This window comes from Pseudorasbora parva, chromosome 10, assembly GCF_024679245.1.
Source record: "Pseudorasbora parva isolate DD20220531a chromosome 10, ASM2467924v1, whole genome shotgun sequence".
In the NCBI taxonomy this organism is placed as follows: domain Eukaryota; kingdom Metazoa; phylum Chordata; class Actinopteri; order Cypriniformes; family Gobionidae; genus Pseudorasbora; species Pseudorasbora parva.
Window position 1 is genome coordinate 45,813,887 of NC_090181.1, and position 24,616 is coordinate 45,838,502.

General features: G+C 40.9%; 1 protein-coding gene across 1 annotated transcript in view; it reads left to right on the forward strand.

The window, feature by feature from the left end:
- ttll5 (tubulin tyrosine ligase-like family, member 5) overlaps positions 1-24,616 on the forward strand; it is a 219,989-nt gene that overhangs the window by 177,478 nt on the left and 17,895 nt on the right. Inside the window, exons 29-30 of the mRNA XM_067456243.1 lie at positions 9,567-9,733; positions 17,984-18,063. Of these exons, the coding sequence (XP_067312344.1) occupies positions 9,567-9,733; positions 17,984-18,063 (247 nt within the window). The remainder of the gene's footprint in view (positions 1-9,566; positions 9,734-17,983; positions 18,064-24,616) is intronic.

Genomic DNA, 24,616 nt, shown 5'->3' on the forward strand with positions numbered 1-24,616 from the left:
TGTTCAGCGCCCAAGTCCCGCCCTCGAAAGTTCCTGAACTTTGAAAAAGTACTACCTCGCGAGCAGGGCCGTTTGGAGGGGGAAATATTTACCCGGAACTTCATTTAGACCCTGGTTCCTGCGGTCTAAACACACGAAGTACCACCCAAAGCTCCTGGTTCCTGGGTAAAGTTCCTGTGGTGGAAACGCGGATTTATTGTTATCTTTGTAATAAATATTTAAGTAAATGTAAAACCATTTGTTTAAAAAATGCAGCCTTTTTGTTTGCCAAGAAGAAAATTCTATTTCTTTTTTTTTTTTACACCAAACATTTCTGACTTTAAATTTCAGCATATTTATTTTCAGATTGTTATATTTCTGTCATTAGCCCTATTGGCACAGGACTAGTATTATCTGGACCTCTGGTGATTTGTAATAATGGCTGAGGATGTCTGTGATCTTAATCCCGTGCGAATCGCCATGGCTGTAATTTGTAAAGAAAAAATTCCCCCTCAAATGACCGGCCATATTTCACCGAACACCGAGGTCCTGTGATAATATTAGTCCCGTGCGAATCAACATCTCTGTGGTTTGGCCAGAATTAGGCGGATCGTTTATCATTTTTGCAAGTTTTTTTTTTTCTTCCTGTGAGCATTTCTATCCTTATCTTTCACGAAGAATAAAGTCTGCATTCATAATGCGCACCGTTATGAATTCCTGTGGAGCCGCGCCCACACGGATAATAATTCACTTTAGAATGAGTACCAATTTGGGAGTAATCTGATTGAATGGTGTGTTTAATATTAACATCAATACTGTTCTTAATGATAAACAGAACAGAACAGTCCAATCACAGGCTTGTTTAAATGGGCACTTTTACATTTAGTTTTGAAACTGAATCTTCCGCTGTATATCGTCGGCTTCTCACTCGTGATGAATGAAATCTGACTCCTGCCGCTGGTCTGAGCTCAGTTCATGGCGTCTGTTCACTAACTGAACGAAATTATGTTTATTTATGAGGCTACTGTAAAATAACCAAAACGATATCGATGCCTGTTTATGATTTCATACAGCTATATCTATAACGAAGTCTTGACATCATATCCGGGAGAAGTCAGTAACTTCGAGTAAAATCACAGGCTTTGCTTATCCCGTGCGAATGCGCCACGCAAAACTCAGATGTGGGGGAGTCATTTCTAAATCACAGAGGTCCCTATAATACTAATCCCGTGCGAAAAGTGCTATTAAAGTTATTTTGTCACTGATGTTTCTGGCAGTAAGGGCCAGATGATGCCTTAAACTTCACATGATAGGTGAATGCCACATCCATATCTTCAATTTAAACTGAATTGTAAAGTATTTGCTTTTGATTTATATTTCCATTAATTGCATTATGTAAGTTACTTTGTAAAATAAGTTGCAGCTTGTTTAAAAAATGTGACATATTCTGGAAAAAACAGTAAGCAGAATTTGAAGCAATGTTTATTGTTATTTTATAGGTTTGTTCATATTATTAGTTTTTCATGTTAGTTTAATTTATAGTGATTTGGTTTTGTGCTTTTGTCTTTATATACTATATTCAGTTTTAGTTTTGATTCATTTCCATTTAATTCTTTTTTTGTTTCAACTTTAACTTTTTTTCAGTTCATTGTCAAAGCAGTGTCTAATTTCCGTTTAGCTTAAGTTTTTCAACTAATATTTATATTAGATTTGATTTCAGACTCTCACGCTGACCCTCATGTTGAACCCTGTCCCATGGAAGTGTACATGCTCTGCTATATGCTAGTGTGCTCTTACAATTGGCTTTCTTTTTAAGGATAAAGGACCCAGTAAATTCAGTGACTCTCATTCTAACGTTCCCGGTTCTTCGGCAGAATTGATTTGTCTGAAATGCGATCTGCTCGTGTTTTTCTTTCCGCTGTGCATCTCACACTCACATCAGATCCTGTGAACATCGCATCTTCTTATAATAGTGTCGCTTTTCAGCTGCACTGATGTCACTGAGTTGACGTACGTCTATAATTAATACAATTGGAGATTTGTTTTTCTTGGCACAAGTTGTGTTCTGCAGGGGATTATGGGAAAATGATCCCCTTCCCTGGTACTGTGAAGCAATCATTCCTCAGTCTCCAGAGGACTTCATTAAGCCACCCTCGGAGGAGGCGTCCATCTTAGGTCCTAACCTCACGGTGCATTACAGTAAACCAGTGGAGAGTGTGTAATAGTGTGTGTGGTCATCTGTGTGTATGTTTGTTCTGTTTATGAGTCAGTCCTGGATCAGCGGATACTCCCTAAACCTCCCCATGAAGCACTGCTCTTCTTTTGAGACTTCACCAAGCCTCATACAGGCACATTCAAACATGTTTTCATCAGAAATGTGCAGTTCTTCCACACTGTCAAAAATGCAAAAACTCGAGGCAACACGCTTCAGGACTTTGAGTTTGGCTCAACTAATGGAAATATTGTTGTGTCAACTTGAAATCCTGCTTGAGGGCGGGGCCAGCTGTCACTCGCATGAGATCAGCCAATAGCAAACCACAACCGTCCAAACAATTTCCCACAGACACAATCAAGCCCCGCCCCTCCCGATATATATCACAATAGAGAAGACCATCCCAGGGTTGTTAATGTTTTTTTTCTTGTAGTCATGTTTAGTCAGCTAGCATATATATATATATATATATACTGCAAAAATGCTTTTTTTTACTTTGTATTTTTTTCTTGTTTCTAGTCCAAACATCTAAAAATTCTTAAAACAAGAAGTATTTACTAGACAAGCAAAAGTAATTGTCTTGTTTTGGGGGAAAAATAACTCAAAATGAAGAGAGTTTTTGCTTACAATAAGATAAATAATCTGCCAATGGGGTGAGAAAAATAATCTTAATTCAAACAGAAAACAAGATTATTTTTCTCACCCCATTGGCAGATTATTTATCTTATTTTAAGCAAAAACTCTAGCTGTCTCTAGCTCAGTTGTCTAGCCGTCACAGTCTGGCCCTTGTCAAACTCGCTCAAATCCTTACGCTTGCCCATTTCTCCTGCCTCTAACACATCAACTCTGAGGACAAAATGTTCACTTGCTGCCTAATATATCCCACCGACTAACAGGAGCCGTGATGAAGAGATCATCAGTGTTACTCACTTCAACTGTCAATGTTATGCCTGATCTGTGTATTTCCACTTGCTAAACTCGCTGAATGCTTGAGCGTTTCGCTCTCTATCTTTGTTGCTTAGCTGAGAGAGCTCTGTGTTTCTCTCACACTCACAGAGAGAGAGAGAGAGAGAGAGAGAGAGAGAGACTTGCATACAGAGTAGAACTGATGCGCTGCATGCACATGATATATTCGGGGTTGCATTTTCTGTCTAAACTGGAAGTATTCAGCCTTTAAGAGCAAACAGAAGCCACTGCTGGTTTCTTGGGTAGTTGGCGGAACTAGTGCTCATCTATTAACGTCCCGGTTTGCATTTCACCAAATCAGTTCTAGCAAATGCAGACAACGTAATTAATATTCATTATATCCCAGCAGCTTATCAGACCATAGCGTTTTTTATATTGTTATTTGTAATAGAATTAGTATTAGTAGTTTAGTCTCGCTCTAGACTCGCTCTAGTCTAATCTATAATCATCAGTTTCTTTACAGAAACACAGAATGACCAATGTCTCATGCACCACCAGCCCTTAGCTCTGTTAAAATGACAAATACACATTGATAAAAAAATTCGAATTACTCGTTACAATTTATTAAAAATGCTTGATTGACGGATATTAAAAGTGCAGTTGTTTTGCTTTCAGATCATATCACATATAAATATCTTAATTTAAAAAAGCAGTGCCACTGAACAAATATAAGATCATTTGATGGATATAAAAAGTTTTACTGTGAACCCTCAGTTGCCTCCTCACTGCAAAAAATGTTCTTCTTACTTAGTATTTTTGTCTTGTTTCTAGCCTGAATTTGTAAAAAATATTACATTAAGAAACATTTACTAGACAAGAACAAATTATTGTCTTGTTTTGGGGGAAAATAACTCACAATTAAGAGAGTTTTTGCATAAAATAAACGAAATAATCTGCCAATGGGGTGAGAAAAATTATCTTGTTTAAAGATTATTTATCTTCTTTTAAAGGTGCACTATGCAGCTTTCCGTCCACTGGAGGGCGCCTATTCAAAACAAAGGCATAGTTTGATGACGCAAAGTGTGAGCGCAGCATCTTGGGAGATGTGGTCTTCTCATCACAGCCGGTGGAAAATAGGACTCGGGCAGAAATCACGTTCATGCATGCGGTTATTAACATTACTGTAGTCTAAAGCAGAGCAGGACCGAGTGTTGAGGAGCTGAGCACGGCCGCTGGAGCGATTGTTAAACAAATACCCGCCTCGCGAATACCGGGACTTTTATTATGAAGGGACGGGACACAGTCGCCGGGCGCCTGCACAGATCCGCTCTTCCGGTTATGATTTTGAGGTAAAGCAGCTCTGTTTATCATATTAGATACATTTAAGTGTGTTTAAAATGATGTTATGGCGTTACTCCGTGGGTTCACTTGTTCACACTGCTAAGAGTAAAGCGCTCCTGCCAAATAAAAGCCGAAACCGAGGGTAACGCAGATATGACGCAATTGACAGGCGACTCGCTCAAACGCTATGCTGACACGTCCCTGTCCTCAGTTAAAATAGCAATTTTCTCACAATTTACAAATAGTTGGAAACTTCTGGGATATTGTAAGTACTCAACTGAACAAAATATATAACACCGGCCTAGTGGTTTTTGGATATTTTACTGCAAAAATACTACATAGTGCACCTTTAAGCAAAAACTCTCCTAATTGTGAGTTATTTTTCCCCAAAAAAAGACAATAACTTTTGCTTGTCTAGTAAATACTTCTTGTTTTAAGAATTTGTAGAAGATGTTTGGACTAGAAACAAGACAAAAATACTAAGAAAGAATAGCATTTTTTGCAGTGCTCTTGTTGAGTTGATTTGTGGATGAAATCGTAAGAACGGTGAGAGCGGAGATGGAAAGCAAGCAGGCAAAGCGCGGTGATTGCGGAGTGTGTAATTGGGCCGTAGTGTTCTGTGTTGGGTTCAGACTCTACGGTTTGGCCCTCAGCCACCTGGCAGCATTATAAAGCTGCCCTTTCCTGGCCCACAAACCGGTGCATCCCATCCACTCATTCATCAAACGCCAGAGGACTGAGACGGAAAGAATGCTTTTTTGTCCCCTTTCGAATCAATGAACGGTAGCCATTAAATCGCATTTAAGCATGGAAAATATGTTTACGGAGTCCAAGAGCTCTCTCGGATGAAAACTTGTCTAAACAAGACTGAAATGTGAAGAATTCTTGTGTTTTGGTATGTCCGATTATAAAGTTTTTAGTGGCTGTTATGATAAGCCGTCTCATTTATTTCTTCCCTGTGAGTGAATGAACTGGCTTTTGGAGGCTGTTGTGCTTGACCTCGAATGACTTGAAGGAAAAATGCTGCTCTTAATAAAGACCGAGATAAGGTCTTTCCTTCACAGGCTCAAACTCTGCAGGCAGATCTCATCCAAACCTGAAATAGACAGACAGTGGCAGCATTTTTCAGGTTCAAGCAGACATTATAACGGTAAACGAGGAGGAAATCTATTAGATTCTGCTCTATATCACGGAGAATAATCAAATACACACCACCGGCCAAAAGTTTAATCGTTAAGAGCCTTTAATGTTGAAAGAAGTCTCTTCTACCCAGCAAGGCTGCATTTATTTGATTGCAGAAGGCTCAAAATAAATGAATTAGAAGAATATTAAATGTGCATCCTCAGTTTCATTTGAGTAGTGAACATCTTAAGGAGTTAGGCATGTTGACTGTTGAAAAAAAACAAAAAATTGAGCATGACAAGTTATTTAGGACATTGTTTATAATGTGAAAGAGTCGCATACCCATGACACTAAAGGTAGGAATTAAAATAGTTGTCCATGTGTATAATTTGCATGGAATAAATTACAATTGTCATTAAAGGGGTCATGAATTGAGAAATCAACTTTATTTTCAGCCTTAATATAAAAGTTCAGCGTGATATAAGAAGAAGAACGCCTGATTCTGTAGCCCCGCCCACAGACTCATGCATGTTTTAGATAAATAACATCGACCTACGTGAAGCTAAACCAGATCAACTTCCAAGCAGTAAACATGCCATACGATTGATTCAGACTCCAATATTATGAATGCATGGATGAAGTTTATTATTAATGAAGATCCAGCTCACGTGCGAAAACATTGTGCATTTGTTCGCTTCATTTCACCGCGGATTCGTTTGTAAACGAGACTGGAGTAAATCCAGTTGACAGGATGAGATTACATGACTGAATGAAGCAGAACACTAATGTGAGTAAAAATGTCTTTTATATGTGACAGTATTGCATTATTATAGATCGTATTGATTATGTGTACGTGTCTAACTGAACATTAGCGCTGTCACAGGCTGGAGAAGCCTTTATTTGAGGTGGTGTTGGTACATTGCGATTTGGGATCAGATTTGGACATATATTTGGCCAGGGCTCGTAAATCCCAACGTCCCGGGACTGTGTGTTTTCCAGACGGGCTACTAAAATGTAAGCCTGGTCTGCCGACGGGTGACCTTAAAGAGTGAAATTACATTCCTTTCTTGATGTGTGTCGTTCACTCTCTCGACCTGATATTTGAAGGAAAAATATGCAGAAGTATTGATCATGCTTTGATTTGTCTGAATCTGCATCGAGGTGTGTGTGTGTGTGTGTGTGTGTGTGTGTGTGTGTGTGTGTGTGTGTGTGTGTGTGTGTGTGTGTGTGTGTGTGTGTGTGTGTGTGTGTGTGTGTGTGTGTGTGTGTGTGTGTGTGTGTGTGTGTGTGTGTGTGTGTGTGAGATGCACGGTCCACGCTTATATCCACTGATCGTGCAGGCCAAGTAATAAAAAAAAGAATATTCCAATCAATCGCGAGTGGATGAGAGATAAATCATTATGTCTGTTTGATAAAGTTGTTTTGCGAGCCCTGTGAGAGACCGTGGCGGAGCCAGAGGTGGCACGGGACACCCCTGACATCTTACTGGCCAGCCTGGACACCCCAAAATTTAGATTGCCATTTCCATTTCACTTCCTATTGAAATAAGCATGTCTGTTTATGTGCGGCAGCACGGCATATTGTTCATGTATTAACGAAGAGATTATTAACGTTGCCAAACAGATGATTAATAATAAAGGGTCACGCAGAGTTGTTCAATCCTGCACCTCCGTTCATAGTTTTCTATTACGTGACACAATTTGGTTAGCCAGACGTGGTCATCCTCAGCTCTAGTCAGAATATGAGTCTGATGCTCATTGGGCTGTGATTATGGGGCGTGTTTCAACCGGACCAGGAAAGACCTCGATTGGACAGACCTATAACCAATCAGAGCAGCGGAGCGACGCATAACGTTAGCTGTCAAATGTCAACAGAGCTCAACTGCACTGTGTTGTCAACTCCGCGTTTTTTTCCGCCAGTTGTTTTCTATGTCCGCGGGTTGAAGCGACCTCAATTATGGGATATATAGACCCATGAGTGCGAATTTTAGCAGCAACCTTGCCAAAATAACACATTTTACCTCCAAACACCCCCTCATTGGTCAGTTACTGTTGATCATCTGTCCGTAATCAGCTAAAGCCCCGTCCTGATGATCTCATTGGTCAGTTTCTGTTGATCATCTGTCCATCATCGTCTAAAGCCCGCCCTGATGATCTCATTGGTCAGTTTCTGTTGATCATCTGTCCGTCATCGGCTAAAGCCCGCCCTGATGATCTCATTGGTCAGTTAATGTTGATCATCTGTCCATCATCGTCTAATGCCCGCCCTGATGATCTCATTTGTCAGTTTCTGTTGATCATCTGTCCATCATCGTCTAAATCCTGCCCTGATGATCTCATTGGTCAGTTTCTGTTGATCATCTGGCTGTCATCGGCTAAAGCCCGCCCTGATGATCTCATTGGTCAGTTTCTGTTGATCATCTGGCTGTCATCGGCTAAAGCCCGCCCTGATGATCTCATTGGTCAGTTAATGTTGATCATCTGTCCATCATCGTCTAAAGCCCGCCCTGATGATCTCATTGGTCAGTTTCTGTTGATCATCTGGCTGTCATCGTCTAAAGCCCGCCCTGATGATCTCATTGGTCAGTTTCTGTTGATCATCTGGCTGTCATCGGCTAAAGCCCGCCCTGATGATCTCATTGGTCAGTTTCTGTTGATCATCTGGCTGTCATCGGCTAAAGCCGCCCTGATGATCTCATTGGTCAGTTTCTGTTGATCATCTGTCCGTCATCGTCTAAAGCCCGCCCTGATGATCTCATTGGTCAGTTTCTGTTGATCATCTGGCTGTCATCGGCTAAAGCCCGCCCTGATGATCTCATTGGTCAGTTAATGTTGATCATCTGTCCATCATCGTCTAAAGCCCGCCCTGATGATCTCATTGGTCAGTTTCTGTTGATCATCTGTCCGTCATCGGCTAAAGCCGCCCTGATGATCTCATTGGTCAGTTTCTGTTGATCATCTGGCTGTCATCGGCTAAAGCCCGCCCTGATGATCTCATTGGTCAGTTTCTGTTGATCATCTGTCCGTCATCGGCTAAAGCCCGCCCTGATGATCTCATTGGTCAGTTTCTGTTGATCATCTGTCCATCATCAGCTAAAGCCCGCCCTGATGATCTCATTGGTCAGTTTCTGTTGATCATCTGTCCATCATCAGCTAAATCCCGCCCTGATGATCTCATTGGTCACACACACACACACACACACACACACACACACACACACACACACACACACACACACACACACACACACACACACTCTCACTCGTTGATCTGCCATGTGTGTGTCTTTAATGCAGAGACTCCATGCGTCTCCTCGTGTGTTTGTCATCTTTAATATAATGATGCATTTAAAAGTTAATGGCCAAACGTTTCATCACAAAAGTTCTCAATGCTGCTGCAGGTGAAATATAATGTGGACAACACTGAATAAATATCTTTAGTCAGGTTAGATACTGATTATTGATCACTCAAACCTTTATCTAAACCTCTCTACTTAACTGTTGGACTCGCACATCCGCACATTTGTAGTTCTAATCAACTCCGCGTCCAACTCGCAGTGGGTTGTGGGTAATATACGCTGTTAGAGAGTGTGTCGATCCGCACTTCAGATTCTGACCGGAAATCGTAAACCATCATCCGGGTATCTTTGGCATATTCTTTCAGCACACTACAATTTGGGACGTACTAATTCTATTTTCAAATACTATTTAGTATGGATAGTGTGTGAATTGGGACGCCTGGACTGTCTTACTAGGGCCTATAAAGGCATTGATTAGCTGGTTCAGGTGTGTTTGATTGGGGTTGGAGCTAAACTCTGCAGGACAGCGGCCCTCCAGTTTGGGGACCCCTGGTGTAAACGGTCATTTACACTCTTTAGGCGAAATGTACCAACTATATACATATAGCTTATGCTGCACATTAAATCCAAACATCACTTTTAAATTAGCGGTTTATTTTCAGCAGTGTCAGACACGTTGACTTACTCTTGTCTTTATTTGTGTCTCAGGCTGTTCTGGCATCACACACCCTCATGCCTGCTTCAGCGCAGCCTTACGCTCCCAGCATCCCCATGAGCCAGCCAATCAGACGCAGCGCAGGCGTCCTCACGCCCAAACCTCCCTGCAGCACTCCCAGAGACGGGCGCCTGAGGAGCACTGTCCACTCGCTGCACAAGTAAGACCAGACATCCACATCTTAATCTGCTAAAAACTCATCAAATGTATGCTCATAAACAGCTTAAAGGAACCGGTTAGTTCAGCCAGAAATGTAAATTGTGTGATTAATTCCTCCTGTGGTTGGACAGCCGTCAGACCTCCGTTCATCTTCACACACAGATGAAGATATTAGTGTTGAAATCCGATGGCTCAGAAAGGCCTTCATTGACACCAATGTCATTTCCATCGGATTTCAACACTAATATGTCATACCCATGTTATTATACACATTTGTGTCCTCATATGTCACAAAAACATGCCCACACACACGTCTGGTTCACTATCTTTGTGGGGACTCTTCATAGGCGTAATGGTTTTTATACTGTATTAAAAAAAATAACTGTTTTTTCTATCCCCCTACACTGCCCCTGCCCCTAAACCTACCCATCACACACACACACACACACACACACAGGTTTCTGCCTCTTAAGTAAACAGTGCGGTTGGGCGGCTGGGCTGTGTTTATGCGTGCGGTGTAAATCTGATTGAGTTGTGAGATTTGCAGACAGAGCGGTGGGGGGAGTGCAGCGCTCGGACCACAGACAGAGAGCACCACGATGTTTCCCACGATGCACTGCAGCCTCGTTCTGCACATTTGGCCCAATTACAGGACATTAGCGAGCTGTGAGGAATCAGCGGACGCTTCAGTAAGAGCATGTGGCCACCGCGGTGGGGTTGTCTCCGTCAGAAACGGCTGATTAATGTGGTGGAGGGATGCAAATTGCTTTTCTCCGTCTGATTTTTGCAAACAATTACCTTAATGTATCCAATCACTAAAACATTAGGCCAGAAAGCGAAGAACAGGCAGAACTGCAGAGAGGCCGGGCAGCTCAAAGAAATAAATGAAGTGTGTTAGATTTTAGGACATGGATATATTTATAATGTTCAAAGTGAGGAACTCTTGGACACTTTTTGCACTGCAAAAATGCTTTTCTTACTTATATTTTCTTATAATATACAGTATTTTTGTCTTTTTTCTAGTCCAAATATCTAAAAATTCTTACATTAAGAAACATTTACTAGATAAGTACAAATGATTGTCTTGTTTTGGGAAAAAATAACTCAAAATGAAGAGAGTTTTTGCTTAAAATAAAATTAAGAATCTGCCAATGGGGTGAGAAAAATAATCTTGTTTTCTGTTTGAATTAAGATTATTTTTCTCACCCCATTGGCAGATTATTTATCTTATTTTAAGCAAAAACTCTCTTCATTTTGAGTTATTTTTTCCCAAAACAAGACAATAACTTTTGCTTGTCTAGTAAATACTTCTTGTTTTAAGAATTTTTAGATGTTTGGACTAGAAACAAGACAAAAATACTAAGTAAGAAAAGCATTTTTTGCAGTGTGGTTGCCAAACTTTGTGGACCATGCTCATATGTTGTTCAGTTGTGATGAACTACACCAGTGGTTATTATCATACATCTGTAAAAAATGACTTTGAGACCACTTGGTTAAAGGAGCTGTATGTAAGAAATGTATTTTAATTAATCATAAAATGGCCCTGATATGTCACTAGACATTAAAGGGTTAGTTCACCCAAAAATGAAATATCTGTCATTAACTCCTCTCCCTAATGTCGTTCCTCACCCGTAAGACCTCCGTTCATCTTCACACACAGTTTAAGATATTTTATTTTTAGTCCGAGAGCGTATGCAAGTGTATGCACACTATACTGTCCATGCCAATCTTTATTTGAGGATTGAACACAAACCCAAAAGAGAAGCCAATGCTGAATAAAGTCGTAGTTTTTGTTATTTTTGGACCCAAATGTATTTTGGATGCTTCAAGAGACTCTAATTAACCCACTGATGTCTCATATGGACTACTGTGATGATGTTTTTATTCCCTTTCTGGACATGGACAGTATAGTGTGTATACACTTGCATACGCTCTCGGACTAAATATAAAATATCTTAAACTGTGTGTTAAGATGAACGGAGGTCTTACGGGTGTGGAACGACATTAGGGAGAGGAGTTCATGACAGACATTGCAACAAAAGTGGGTTGTGATTTATACTCCCAGCCTGAACAAAATGACACTTTCCTTATTACTTGTGTTATTGTGTGGAAAAGAGCGCGGACACCTCTCACGTCTGAAGCTCTCTCCACTGGAGAGATCGTTGTGTGTCCAGAGAGGACACTCACGTGAGGATCAGGGAGATTTCTGCACTCTTTTTGGGATATACACAGAGACAGTCTTGAGTTAATGATACTGCTTGGAAAGGCGCGTGTGGGAGCGGCAGGAAATGGAGGTAATTCCTGAAAGGGTGAATGAAGCGCCAGCTGAAAGAGATATGAGAAGACAGAGCAGGGTTATGTGGAGTTAAAGGCTGCAGTGTTTGCTCGCGGCCGTGCCGTGTTTACCCGCTCCGTGAGGAATTCCTGAGCCCCAACTCTCTCCACCGCGCTGCATTTTTGTGGTTGGCCTGTGTGTCATGGGAAAGTGTGGGAAAAACGGAAGCCAGAAAAGCAAAAAATTCACAGATGGAAACACTGAACTGACCAAAGAATGGAAGAGAAACAGAATAAGAGACAGGTGAAGACTCTAGAGGAGTTGGGCTGGAAGGAGAGACGTTCTCCATTAGCGTCAGTGTCACTGAGATATAACACACACTGCAAAAAATACCCTTCTTACTCAGTCATTGTGTCTTGTTTCTAGTCTAAATAACAATTCTTAAATCAAGATGCATTTACTAGATCAGTAAAACGACAAGATATTTTTTCTTGTTTTGTTGAAAATAAAATCAAAATGAAGAGAGTTTTTGCCTAAAGTGTTTGATAAGAAACCTAACAGATATCATCATTGTCTTATAATTCAAAAACATAATCTTTTATAAACTTTGTAATATTTTACATTTATAGTTGAATGTATAAAATTGTGAATGATAATGCATTTCCACCTCTAAAGATGTGTGTTTCATTGCACAATGACAGATTAAGACAGATGAGAGCCTCGTAAAGAGGTGACTGAAGCACATTTTAGGAAGTCCATCAGCCTTTTCTGTGAAGGCTGTTATTAACTGGAATAGTTGACCAACTAATATTAGACAGTGTACTACCTGAGTCCAGTTTAAATTACATTTGAAAAGATTTTTAAAGGCAAGTCAGGTTTGTGATCATTAATTATGCAAGGTAAAAAAAAACAACAACATGTATTTTACATGAAAAACCCAATTTTTATTCTGTTGTATTTAATCTGTATGGTTTGTTTTTGATGATTTGGTGTACTCCTGCCCAGGGACAACAGATGAAATTTAGCTGTGTAGCTAATTCTGGGGTAATATTTTATTGTCAAATAAAGAATAAATATATAAATATAAAACAGGCAAAATGATCTGCCAATGGGGTGAGAAAAATACTCTTGTTTCTTGTTTCCGTCCCAAACAGAAAAAAGATTATTCAGAAAATTATGAAAATCAGAATATCAGATAGTTCATGACATAGTTAAACAAGTTTGTGTATATTCTGAATAAAAAGATCAAATGTAATAAAACCGACGCTCAGTGGCTGCTTTGTGTCATGAGAAGCACAACACATTTTACAATATTTAGCCAGAGAATATGGTCATATTTCTGCAAAATAAGGCTGAAGTGAAGCTGATAGCAGGAATCCAGACGGCTGCTGTTATTAGTGCTGTAGCTGTTAGTTTAATTAGGCCTGATGTGGTCGGGTTAGGTGGCTGAAGTTTTATTGTGAATTTGTAAAGTAAAATGGGTTTTCTATCTATTTATATATTTGAGTATACTTTAAACTTTTAAATAAATTGTTAAATGTAAAGAATTTGTAAAAAAAAAAAAAAAAAAAAAAAGTCCATTCCTCCACCGACTCTTTTTTGTATTTTTCATATTCCCGCGCTCACAGATTCTCTCGTCATAAACCGCGACGTGCAGATAGGATTATAGCAGCAGTTTTCCAAGAGTCATCGACCGCTTCAGCGCTCTTATCTCGCCTTATTCCCAGTTTGAAAAACCAATGTGAAGTCCGTAACACAATAATCTATTTTATAAATGGTTCTCACGACAGGTTTAGTTTGTGTAGCGTACAAGAAAATGCCTTTTCCCCAGACACAAAACATTTCTTTTAAATGTTTTCTTTTACTCAACATTAATAATCATTTTTACAATATCATTGGCCACGTTGACTTACATAGTATTTATTTTTCGATACTATGGATCAATCAGATGTTAAAGGGATAGGTCACCCAAATATTAAAATGCAGACTTTCTATGTTAGGGAAACACCAAAGGAGATATGTTTAGCTTGGCAAACCACTGGAACACAACAGAGATCTTGAGCTCATACACATGACGTACACCATTACTGTACTCTTGCATTATTTATTAAATCAGGACAAATTCACTTCATTATATGGATGAGCATAAGCAGGACATTTCTTTAGTTTCTACTTTTGTTGTTTTAAAGAATAAGGAAGGTCATATGGCTTCAGGACAACAGCAGAGTCTTTAAAGGGACAGTTTCTTTCTTCTGCTCAAAACAAAAGGAGATATTTTGAAGAATATGGGAAATTTAAAGAGATACTTCACCGCTTTTTCATAATAAACTGTTATTCCCTTAACTAAAGCGAGTTGACACACACCTCTCTCGTCTCAGTGTGTGCTCTTAATCTCTCTGACGCGCGGTGACGATCTGATAGCATTTAGCTTAGCCCACTAAGCCCAGTTCATTCACTATGGTACGAAACAGAGATCAAGTTAGAAGCGACCAAACGCCTCCACGTTTCCTCTATTTAAATACAGTTACACCAATAGCTGAACGATCAAGTAAGATGACATAAAATAAAACGTGGCGTTTTTCTAAGCGGATTAAAAAGGAGAACTATAATGTGTGGCGGAATAGCTCTACTGGGAGTACTTCGCCTCGGCGCAGTAAAAATTCCCGGCTGAAATTTTTTTCAGTTTTCTCATCTTAGTTAAGGGAATAACATAATATGAAAATGAATATGAAAATATAATGAAAAAGCGGTGATGTATCCCTTTAAGGACTAAAACAAATGGCTGGACGGGACTACAACGAGTTAGTGACATCACTAGCTATTAAACTAAACACTCTGCTCTTTTTTGTTTCATAAAAAGAAAAAGGGTTTATTTGAGGTGTAAATGGATTTGGCCTTGTAAAGGTTAGAAAAATCTTAATTTTCAGAGTCCCGCGGCCTTGATTTAATACGTTCCACGCCTAACGTTGCACACTAGCACTAGCGGTCTTAAACTCCAGTCGCTAATAGAGCACTGAAGTGTCGTTTCCTGTGCGGAGAGATGTGGCGTGTCATTAAGAGCTTTTCTCTCTGTGCTGCCGAGGCTGAGCTGCCAAATGAAAGGACAGCTCTGTGGACTCTACAAGGCAGCAGTGTGTGCCCTCATTAGTGTGCTAATGCGGCCTGCTCCCCTTCTGGAGCTTAATACTAGCGCCGCTTTATTTATTGTTCACCAAAAATGCTTAGTGGATTTAATGTGCAAAGTTACAGGCGTGTTGGGCCCTGTTTCTGCCTCGGATAATTGCTTTGGCTCTCAGTGGCCAAGCCTTCTTCATTATTCCTGCTGTTAATGGTCAGGAGCGGCGGGATGATGGAGGTCATTAGGGCTGCTGAACTCACGGCTTACGACTCAAACGGCACAGAAACATGGCCTTCATTCTGTGCAGCACAGATATACACACTCATCTACTGTGTGTGTGTGTGTGTGTGTGTGTGTGTGTGTGTGTGTGTGTGTGTGTGTGTGTGTGTGTGTGTGTGTGTGTGTGTGTGTGTGTGTGTGTGTGTGTGTGTGTGTTTAAGGCCATTCTCAGCAGCACCCCTGTAGGCTGAAACAGGAGCTGTAATGGCCCTTAAACACACGTCGTTCACACACACACACACATACACACACACTCCTCTATTGTTTGAATGGCCTGCTGTCCTCTGACTCTAGAGCTGCTGTTTAACAGGCTGCTTACTAAAGGAACAAACATTATATAGATTATATCTCTTTACTAAATACCCTGACTAGTTTCAAACTTTGCATTACATTAAAATTAAATACTACAGGATCCAAGAAAAAAACGACTAAAAAATCTAAACAGCCAAGATGTAATTAGAAATACATCTGCCATCAAAATGTGTGTGTCTTCAGTTTCTACAAATAAATATAGTAAATACCATCCATCATGGCCGTGGACAGACCGTAAAACTTTATTAAATTATTAAGGGATCTCATTCAATGCTTTCAGAATCTTTACTTTTTGTAAATATTTTTTGTGACAGTAGCTTATAATCATTTAAAAATAATGATTTTTTTATTTATTTATGAAAATAAAACGTATGGTAAATTGTACAAACTTGACATCTAAAGTGTTAACATAGATATTATTAAAAACATTATTTTAGCTAAAGTTATTTGTATAAATAATCTGTGACTTTTGGCCTATGTTTTACCATGTTTAGGGGCGGCAGTGGCTCAGTGGTTCATGTAGGTTGTCTACAAACCGGAAGGTTGGTGGTTTGATCCCCGGTTCCGCCTGACCAAGTGTCGAGGTGTCCATGAGAAAGACACCTAACCCCAGCTGCTCCCGACGAGCTGGATGGTGCCTTACATGGCTGACATCGCCGTCGGTGTGTGAATGAGAGAGTGAATGGGTGAATATGAGGCAAGATGTAAAGCGCTTTGGATGGCCATAGGGGCTGTTAAAAGCGCTATATAAATGCAGTCCATTTGGATTTACCACCGTATACATTTGTGAGTTTTTTTTTAAACAAACCACTTTTGATTGATTTATGATTTATAAATGACTCAGGTCCCCTGTTAGATAGTAAATCACAATGCCTGTGTGTTTGCTGTGTCATGTCTTATCTTTTACAGTGTGTTTGTGATGATAAGAAATGTCACAGCAAACACACAGGCGTCGTGATTTACTATCTAACAGGGGACCTGAGTCAGTGTGTGTGTAACGTAATCACTATTCAATAATGACCTGCAATTAATACAGTAGAGAGCTATTTCTGCTTGATTTAACCCTTTAAACTCGGTTATTGCTGTAAAAACTCTAAACCTTTGCAGTGTGTTTGTGATGATAAGAAATGTCACAACTCGGGGAGGGGGGGGGGGGGGGGGGGGGGAAGCAGAAATTATATTTGAATAGGCAGCTAATACAATCAGGCACAAATGCAAATAAGTTGGAGTACTTGACAATAATCTTAAATGAGAGATGTGGACTGATCATATGCTGTAATTATGAAGACACAACAGAGAATGAATTTCTTGAAGAAATGCCTTTTCTGTAATGGCCACAACTTTGGCTGTTTATGAAAAAAATCAAATGTAAACATTTTTATTTTTTTGGTATATTGATTTATGTTTATGTATGCCTATTGTGATCTCTGACACCTGTGTAAACATTTATATACATTATATAATTATACACATATATATTATACATTATCTAACATTATATATATATATATATAGATATATGGGTTTAACACGTGGGGCTCTCGAACACATCTTTTAAACTGCTTTAACACATCATCTTAACCCTAAAACTACTGTATCATATTTGATAAGCCTCTAGATCTTTGGTCACCAGCCTTTTGCCAAAGCCAAAGAGCCCTGACCTCAGCCCTGATGAAAGGCAACATCTACCTTAAGATGTGTCATGGCTGATTCAGAGAGGGGTTTACCAGCTATTTGGCTATTTCCAATACCAGCTGCAGATTTTTTTTTTTTTAATTTTTTTTTTAAGCAAATTTATTTATTGTTTATTTGCTCTATAACTGGCCAAACTGGCCTTTAAAAAATATCCATTTGAAGTGAGAGGCAACCACTGCATTTTAACCACGATCCAAACAGAGATACACACACGTGCATGAGCTGTCATAATTTCAAGACTTAGAGCAAATGCAGAATTTATTATAGAAATCATGAATATCAGATATGATCATCAGCTTTATTAGTCAATCATTGTGTTGCTTTGCATTGTATGATTTAAATATCATCTCACTAAGACTTATTATTGGGAGATATTGATATTTATATGCATTTTGTGCAGTATCTGCTATAAAGATCTCATTAATTTACAAGCATTTCATCTCCATCTGTGTGTTTGTGTGTGTTAATAAATGTTTCATATAGTTAGGCTGATGCAGTTCATGGTAATATTAATGCATTTTTGCTTATGCAATAATACTTATGCTTATAACTTATGCTTTGTCTGTCCACAGGAAAGCTTTATTAGAGACTCCAGCCACTCACAGCACCAGTGGACAGCATATGGTGTATGAGACAGTGTGTGCAAAGACAGGTGAGGACACACACACACACACACACACACACACACACACACACACACACACACACACACACACACACACACACACACTGCCCCTAAACCTACCCATCACAGGAAACATTCTGCATTTTTACTTTCTCATAAAAACTCATCCTGTGTGATTTATAAGCCTTTTGAGAAAGTGTGGACATGGGTAATGTCCTCATATTTCACCCTCTCCTGTAATACCTGTGTCATACCCATGGCATTATACACATTTGAGTCCTCATATGTCACAAAAACATGCCAACACACACCCACACACACACACACACACACACACACACACACACGCACGCACGCACGCACGCACAGACTCACTCACACACACACACACACACACACACAAACACACTCACACACAGACTCACACACACACACACACACACACACACAGACTCACTCACACATACACTCACTCACACACACACACACACACACACACACACACACACACACACACACACACACACACACACACACACTCACACTCTGTAAGCACAGTCCACTCACAACATAATCAAAATCATTTTATCATTATTATGAGTATCTTAAACTGTAATTGTCCTAGAATAGACTTTTTTGTTCACCCTGAGTTCACAGTTTGAGGATCTGACGTGAATTATCTATTGTTGCTTTCAGCACAGCTATTAACATCACGCAAAATATAACTCACTTTAGACGCTTTTGGTCATAATGTTTATGTTGTTGTTCCAGCTGTAATGTTGCAGAATAAGGCTGCATTTACACTGCGAAACAGCCCAAGACGTTCTTAACCGTAAAAGAAATGAAAATGGTGCGAAATGCAATGGACGCCGTCAAAATCATGGTTTGCTGTCTGCACTTTTCCACACATCTTTAAAGGAACACTGCACTTTTTTATAAAATAGGCTCATTTTCCAAGTCCCTTAGAGTTAAACAGTTGAGTTTTACCGTTTTTGAATCCATTCAGCCGATCTCTGTATCATAGCTTAGCATACATCATTGAATCATATTAGACCATTAGCATCACGTTTAAAAAAATGACCAAAGACTTTCAATATTTTTCCTATTTTGAACTTGACACTTCTATAATAATAATAATAATAATAATAATGCGTTCGATTTATATAGTGCTTTTCAAGGCACTCAAATCGCTTTACATAGAAGGGGGGAATCTCCTCAACCACCACCAATGAGCAGCATCCACCTGGATGATGCGACGGCAGCCATATTACGCCAGAACGCTCACCACAAACCAGCTGATTGGTGGAGAGGAGACCTAGTGATGAAGCCAATCAGGAGAGGGGGATGATTAGGAGGGCATGATGGACAGGGGCCAATGGGCAAATTTGGCCAGGATGCCGGGGTTACACCCCTACTCTTTTTCCGAAAGACATCCTGGGATTTTTAACGACCACAGAGAGTCAGGACCTCGGTTTAACGTCTCATCCGAAGGACAGTGCTCTTTGTCAGTATAGTGTCCCCATCACTATACTGGGGCGTTAGGACCCACACAGACCACAGGGTGAGTGCCCCCTGCTGGCCTCACTAACACCTCTACCAGCAGCTCTTGGTTTTCCCAGTTGTTCTCCCATCCAGGTACTGACCAGGCTCAGCCCTGCTTAGCTTCAGTGGGAAACCAGTCTTGGGCTACAGGGTGATACGGCTGCTGGCCACTTCTATAGTTACATCGTGTACTTAGACCAGGGATTCCCAAAGTGTGGTGCGCGCACCCCCAGGGGTACGCAAGCTGACACCAGGGGGTGCGCAAGAGGAAAAATGTAATGGCGGTCTGTTTTTTTTTAAGGGATTTTCCATACAATAAAAAAAAGACAAGATGATCACGGAAGATTTGGTTTCAAAGTGAAATGTAAAAGTGCCAATTTAAGTGAGTTTGTCATTGTGTGTTGTTGTATTTTTCATTAAGAATAATAGGCTAATGAACCCACAGTTCAAGCAACCGCCCCCGAATCGGCGCTAATTCAAAACCGAAACTAAAATCTGCTTGGCCTCACAGAGTGTGCATTTAGTGACGAGCTGTCATTCACGGTGCGCGCACTGGCGCGGTTTCAGTTCATGCATATGGAAGCTTAACTTTCATAAGAATTCATTGAAAGCACTCACTTTGCTCTGCTCCGTTATTAATACCGGAGCAGCCGTGTGCATATGTTCCTTTCGGTGAGATAGAATTAGTGATTTAAATGCCCTAGGGAAAATTTCCACACGTCACATCTCTATGCGTGCCAACTCGTTTCAAATCAGGGAAAGTGTCAAGTGGGACAGTTAGTGACGAAGAAGGAGAGGGACCAAGAGAGAGTGAGGATTTGGTGGCAAAAGAGACGGAGAGAACAGTGAAACATTTTATGTTTGATGTTGCACTTGAAAAGTTTCAGATTGATCCTCGTGTTTAATTTTATCTATATCGGACATGATTCTCTCTAATGTTGTGGATCGTTTGTAACTTCATTGCAATTTAATTCAATGTACTGTCGTTCTAATTTCCATAACCGTTGTGTTATGATTATGATGGTGATGCTAGCTCCACAGTCATTGAATAGGCCCAGCGGCCTGTTGCTGCAATGTTTCTTTTATGCGGCTGAAAATAACCGTGCTTTCTGTACTGAGCCTGTGTCTGTCACATCCTCTTAAAAGTGAAAGCTTGTGCGTGGCTTTGTTGCATTATATTGAAACTTTTTTGATGTTGTTATTGCCATTCGTGTTCTAGTTATTTGCCCATGATTAAACATGAGTCTTTATATGGCGATAAAACAAAGCTTTGTTGTTTTTTTTAAAGTGGGTATTGGGGGTGCACGAACCCGTTCGGGACATAGAAGGGGGTGTGCAGGTAAAAAAGTTTGGGAACCGCTGACTTAGACCAACAAAAAACGAAATGTATCTATTTTTTTAGACCGTTATAGCTGAACTACTTTCTCATTCCTGCGTAGGAACTTTGCGGCCTTCATGAGTGCAGCGACGCAATGATATTTCAGCGCCTATAAATAGGCAAACTTCTGTCAACATACCAGCGTGACAATCTGATCCCGAACCGTATCTATTTGATCCGGAATAACACTTACACTGAAGACGAGCTTTTGAGATGTGAAAGAGAAAGTGTGGCTGAACAGACTGTGGCAGAAGGGACGAGGAGAGCAGATTCACACTCGTGAGTCAGAGAAGAGTCAAAATTCAAGGAAAAATGGTCTGACATGGAGTCGGTCTTCCGTCCTTTTGATTTTGACTAACATAATATGTGAATGAAATATGCTAAGACGATGCTGCTTATTATGAAGACAGAGAGAGTGCACACTCTGCTCTCTCTATCATGTGCCCTGTCATCTATCACTCATAAATCACAATAACTGATCAAATAAGGCTTTGACGGGACAAAATTTTTGGCGGCCGCCAAATAATTTTCAATGCAGGAGTCACACTCCGAAGCCTCGGCACAGAACGTAACATCACTAACGTAGTGTTTTTTGTACCATAGAAACTGTAGATAAACAATACAGACAATATTTTAATCAAACTATACACTACCTCACCAGAACTCTACAACAAAACTACTAACGTTATATACTGTATGGCCACGCAAACCCCCACGCTAAGTGATTACATTCACAGGTACCGTTAGCTAAAGACAACAGCAGTGCTCTTCAATCTGCTCGTTCAAGCTAACAAAAAAAAATACAAAAATAAGGTAATACTTACAGCCATGGGGGATGATACACTTCGCTCGGTCTGGCCATATCCTTTAGACGCCATACCATGGTAACACTGTCATGTTTTCCAAATAGTCATCTGGTCCCAAATGCTTTGAGCAAACGCAGTTTCTTGTTTGAATCTACCGGTGTGTTGATATCTATGGTTCAGAGCAGTCAACCACTGATTCTTTCGTTCCTTGATTTTCGTTGGTATTCTGTGAAACATGATGATAGAATACACCTTCGACTCACTATCACAGCTCTTCACGACACACAGAACCATGGCTAATCGCACAGTCAATCCACGACATAATTTGCCGGCTGCAACTCTGCATTATCTGCAACGACACAAACTTAGTGCCGGTCGCATTGGAAGTGACCTATCTGAGGACTTCTTTCAGGAGCTGTAATATCATCACGCCGCTGAACCCATACTACGACCGCAAAGTTCCATGATTACTACGCAGGAATGATATTGGTATAAAAATCTAAACTTTTAATTTTCCATTGGTCTTAGTAAATGATGTAACTACAGGATAGTCAAGTTTTAAAATAGGAAAAATATTATCTATGAAAAAATAAAGACTTTGATCATTTTTGAGAGCAACATGGTAAATAGTATTGCACTATTTATGTTTTTGCAGGATTTATTCCCACATGTGAGTGAGGCCGGAATCCGATCTGAGGATATCGGAATCCATGTGTTTTTTTCACGTCATATCCGATCTGTGCCACATGAGAGGGAAAATCGGAATTGGGTCACTTGAACCGTGCATTGTAAACGGAGCCTTAGAAACCGTTTCTAAAATACAGTCTCGCCATCGCAGCTGTTTAGGACAAAAACTCCAGAACATGGAGAAGCTTCCTTTTATCTGTCACGGCATCATGCCAGTTCAGCCTGTGGTATTTTAATGAGTACCTTGGCAGCGGCTGGAGGCCATTTTGCCCGCTCTGGCAGCTGCTCATACTGGCCATTCCAGCCGGAGGTTTGCTGAGTGTCACTGAGATGGCCGTGTGTTAGTGAGCAGACCTGTGTGAACATGAGCCTCCTGTCTGATCCACTGACAGCTGCTGTGAGCTTCAGCCTGTGCTCATGCTGAAAAACAGCTCATGCTAACTCTGCCATGGCAGCTCAGACTGCCATATGAACATGTGTCATACACCGTACCTTATTAAGATTTGGTTGGTAGAAGCAGTTGTTTTCTGCTAGTTTCAGCCGACGCATATCTCATGTTCATGTGCAGCTTCACGTTGTTTAAATATCAAATAAGTGAGCTTCAGTCAATTAAAACTGGGCCCTCTGAGTTGTGGTATCATTGAAAATAGCTGAATATTTTGTCTTTTGGTCTCACCAAGGCTGCATTTATTTTATATACACTATTCCAGGAGTTCAGCTGTTCAATCTCTTCATGGCCACAGGTGTATAACTCAAGCTCTAGGCCTGCAGACGCTTTTGCACACATTAGTGAAAGAATGGGTCGCTCTCAGGAGCTCAGTGAACTCAAGCGTGGGGGCCGTGATAGGTTGCCACCTGTGCAATAAGTCCATTACTGACATTTCCTCACTACTAAATATTCCTTAACTTTACCCTTAAACTGACCCACACCACCACACCTGACCCTAACTTTACCCTTAAACTGACCGTCACCACCAAAACCTGACCCTAACTCTACCCTTAAACTGACCCGCACCACCACACCTGACCCTAACTCTACCCTTAAACTGACCCGCACTACCACACCTGACCCTAACTCTACCCTTAAACTGACCCACACCACCACACCTGACCCTAACTCTACCCTTAAACTGACCCACACCACCACACCTGACCCTAACTCTACCCTTAAACTGACCCACACCACCACACCTGTCCCTAACTCTACCCTTAAACTGACCCACACCACCACACCTGACCCTAACTCTACCCTTAAACTGACCCACACCACCACACCTGACCCTAACTCTACCCTTAAACTGACCCACACCACCACACCTGACCCTAACTCTACCCTTAAACTGACCCACACCACCACACCTGACCCTAACTTTACCCTTAAACTGACCCACACCACCAAAACCTGACCCTAACTCTACCCTTAAACTGACCCGCACCACCACACCTGACCCTAACTCTACCCTTAAACTGACCCGCACTACCACACCTGACCCTAACTCTACCCTTAAACTGACCCACACCACCACACCTGACCCTAACTCTACCCTTAAACTGACCCACACCACCACACCTGACCCTAACTCTACCCTTAAACTGACCCACACCACCACACCTGTCCCTAACTCTACCCTTAAACTGACCCACACCACCACACCTGACCCTAACTCTACCCTTAAACTGACCCACACCACCACACCTGACCCTAACTCTACCCTTAAACTGACCCACACCACCACACCTGTCCCTAACTCTACCCTTAAACTGACCCACACCACCACACCTGTCCCTAACTCTACCCTTAAACTGACCCACACCACCACACCTGACCCTAACTCTACCCTTAAACTGACCCACACCACCACACCTGACCCTAACTCTACCCTTAAACTGACCCACACCACCACACCTGACCCTAACTCTACCCTTAAACTGACCCACACCACCACACCTGATCCTAACTCTACCCTTAAACTGACCCGCACCACCACACCTGACCCTAACTCTACCCTTAAACTGACCCACACCACCACACCTGACCCTAACTCTACCCTTAAACTGACCCGCACCACCACACCTGACCCTAACTCTACCCTTAAACTGACCCGCACCACCACACCTGTCCCTAACTCTACCCTTAAACTGAACCACACCACCACACCTGTCCCTA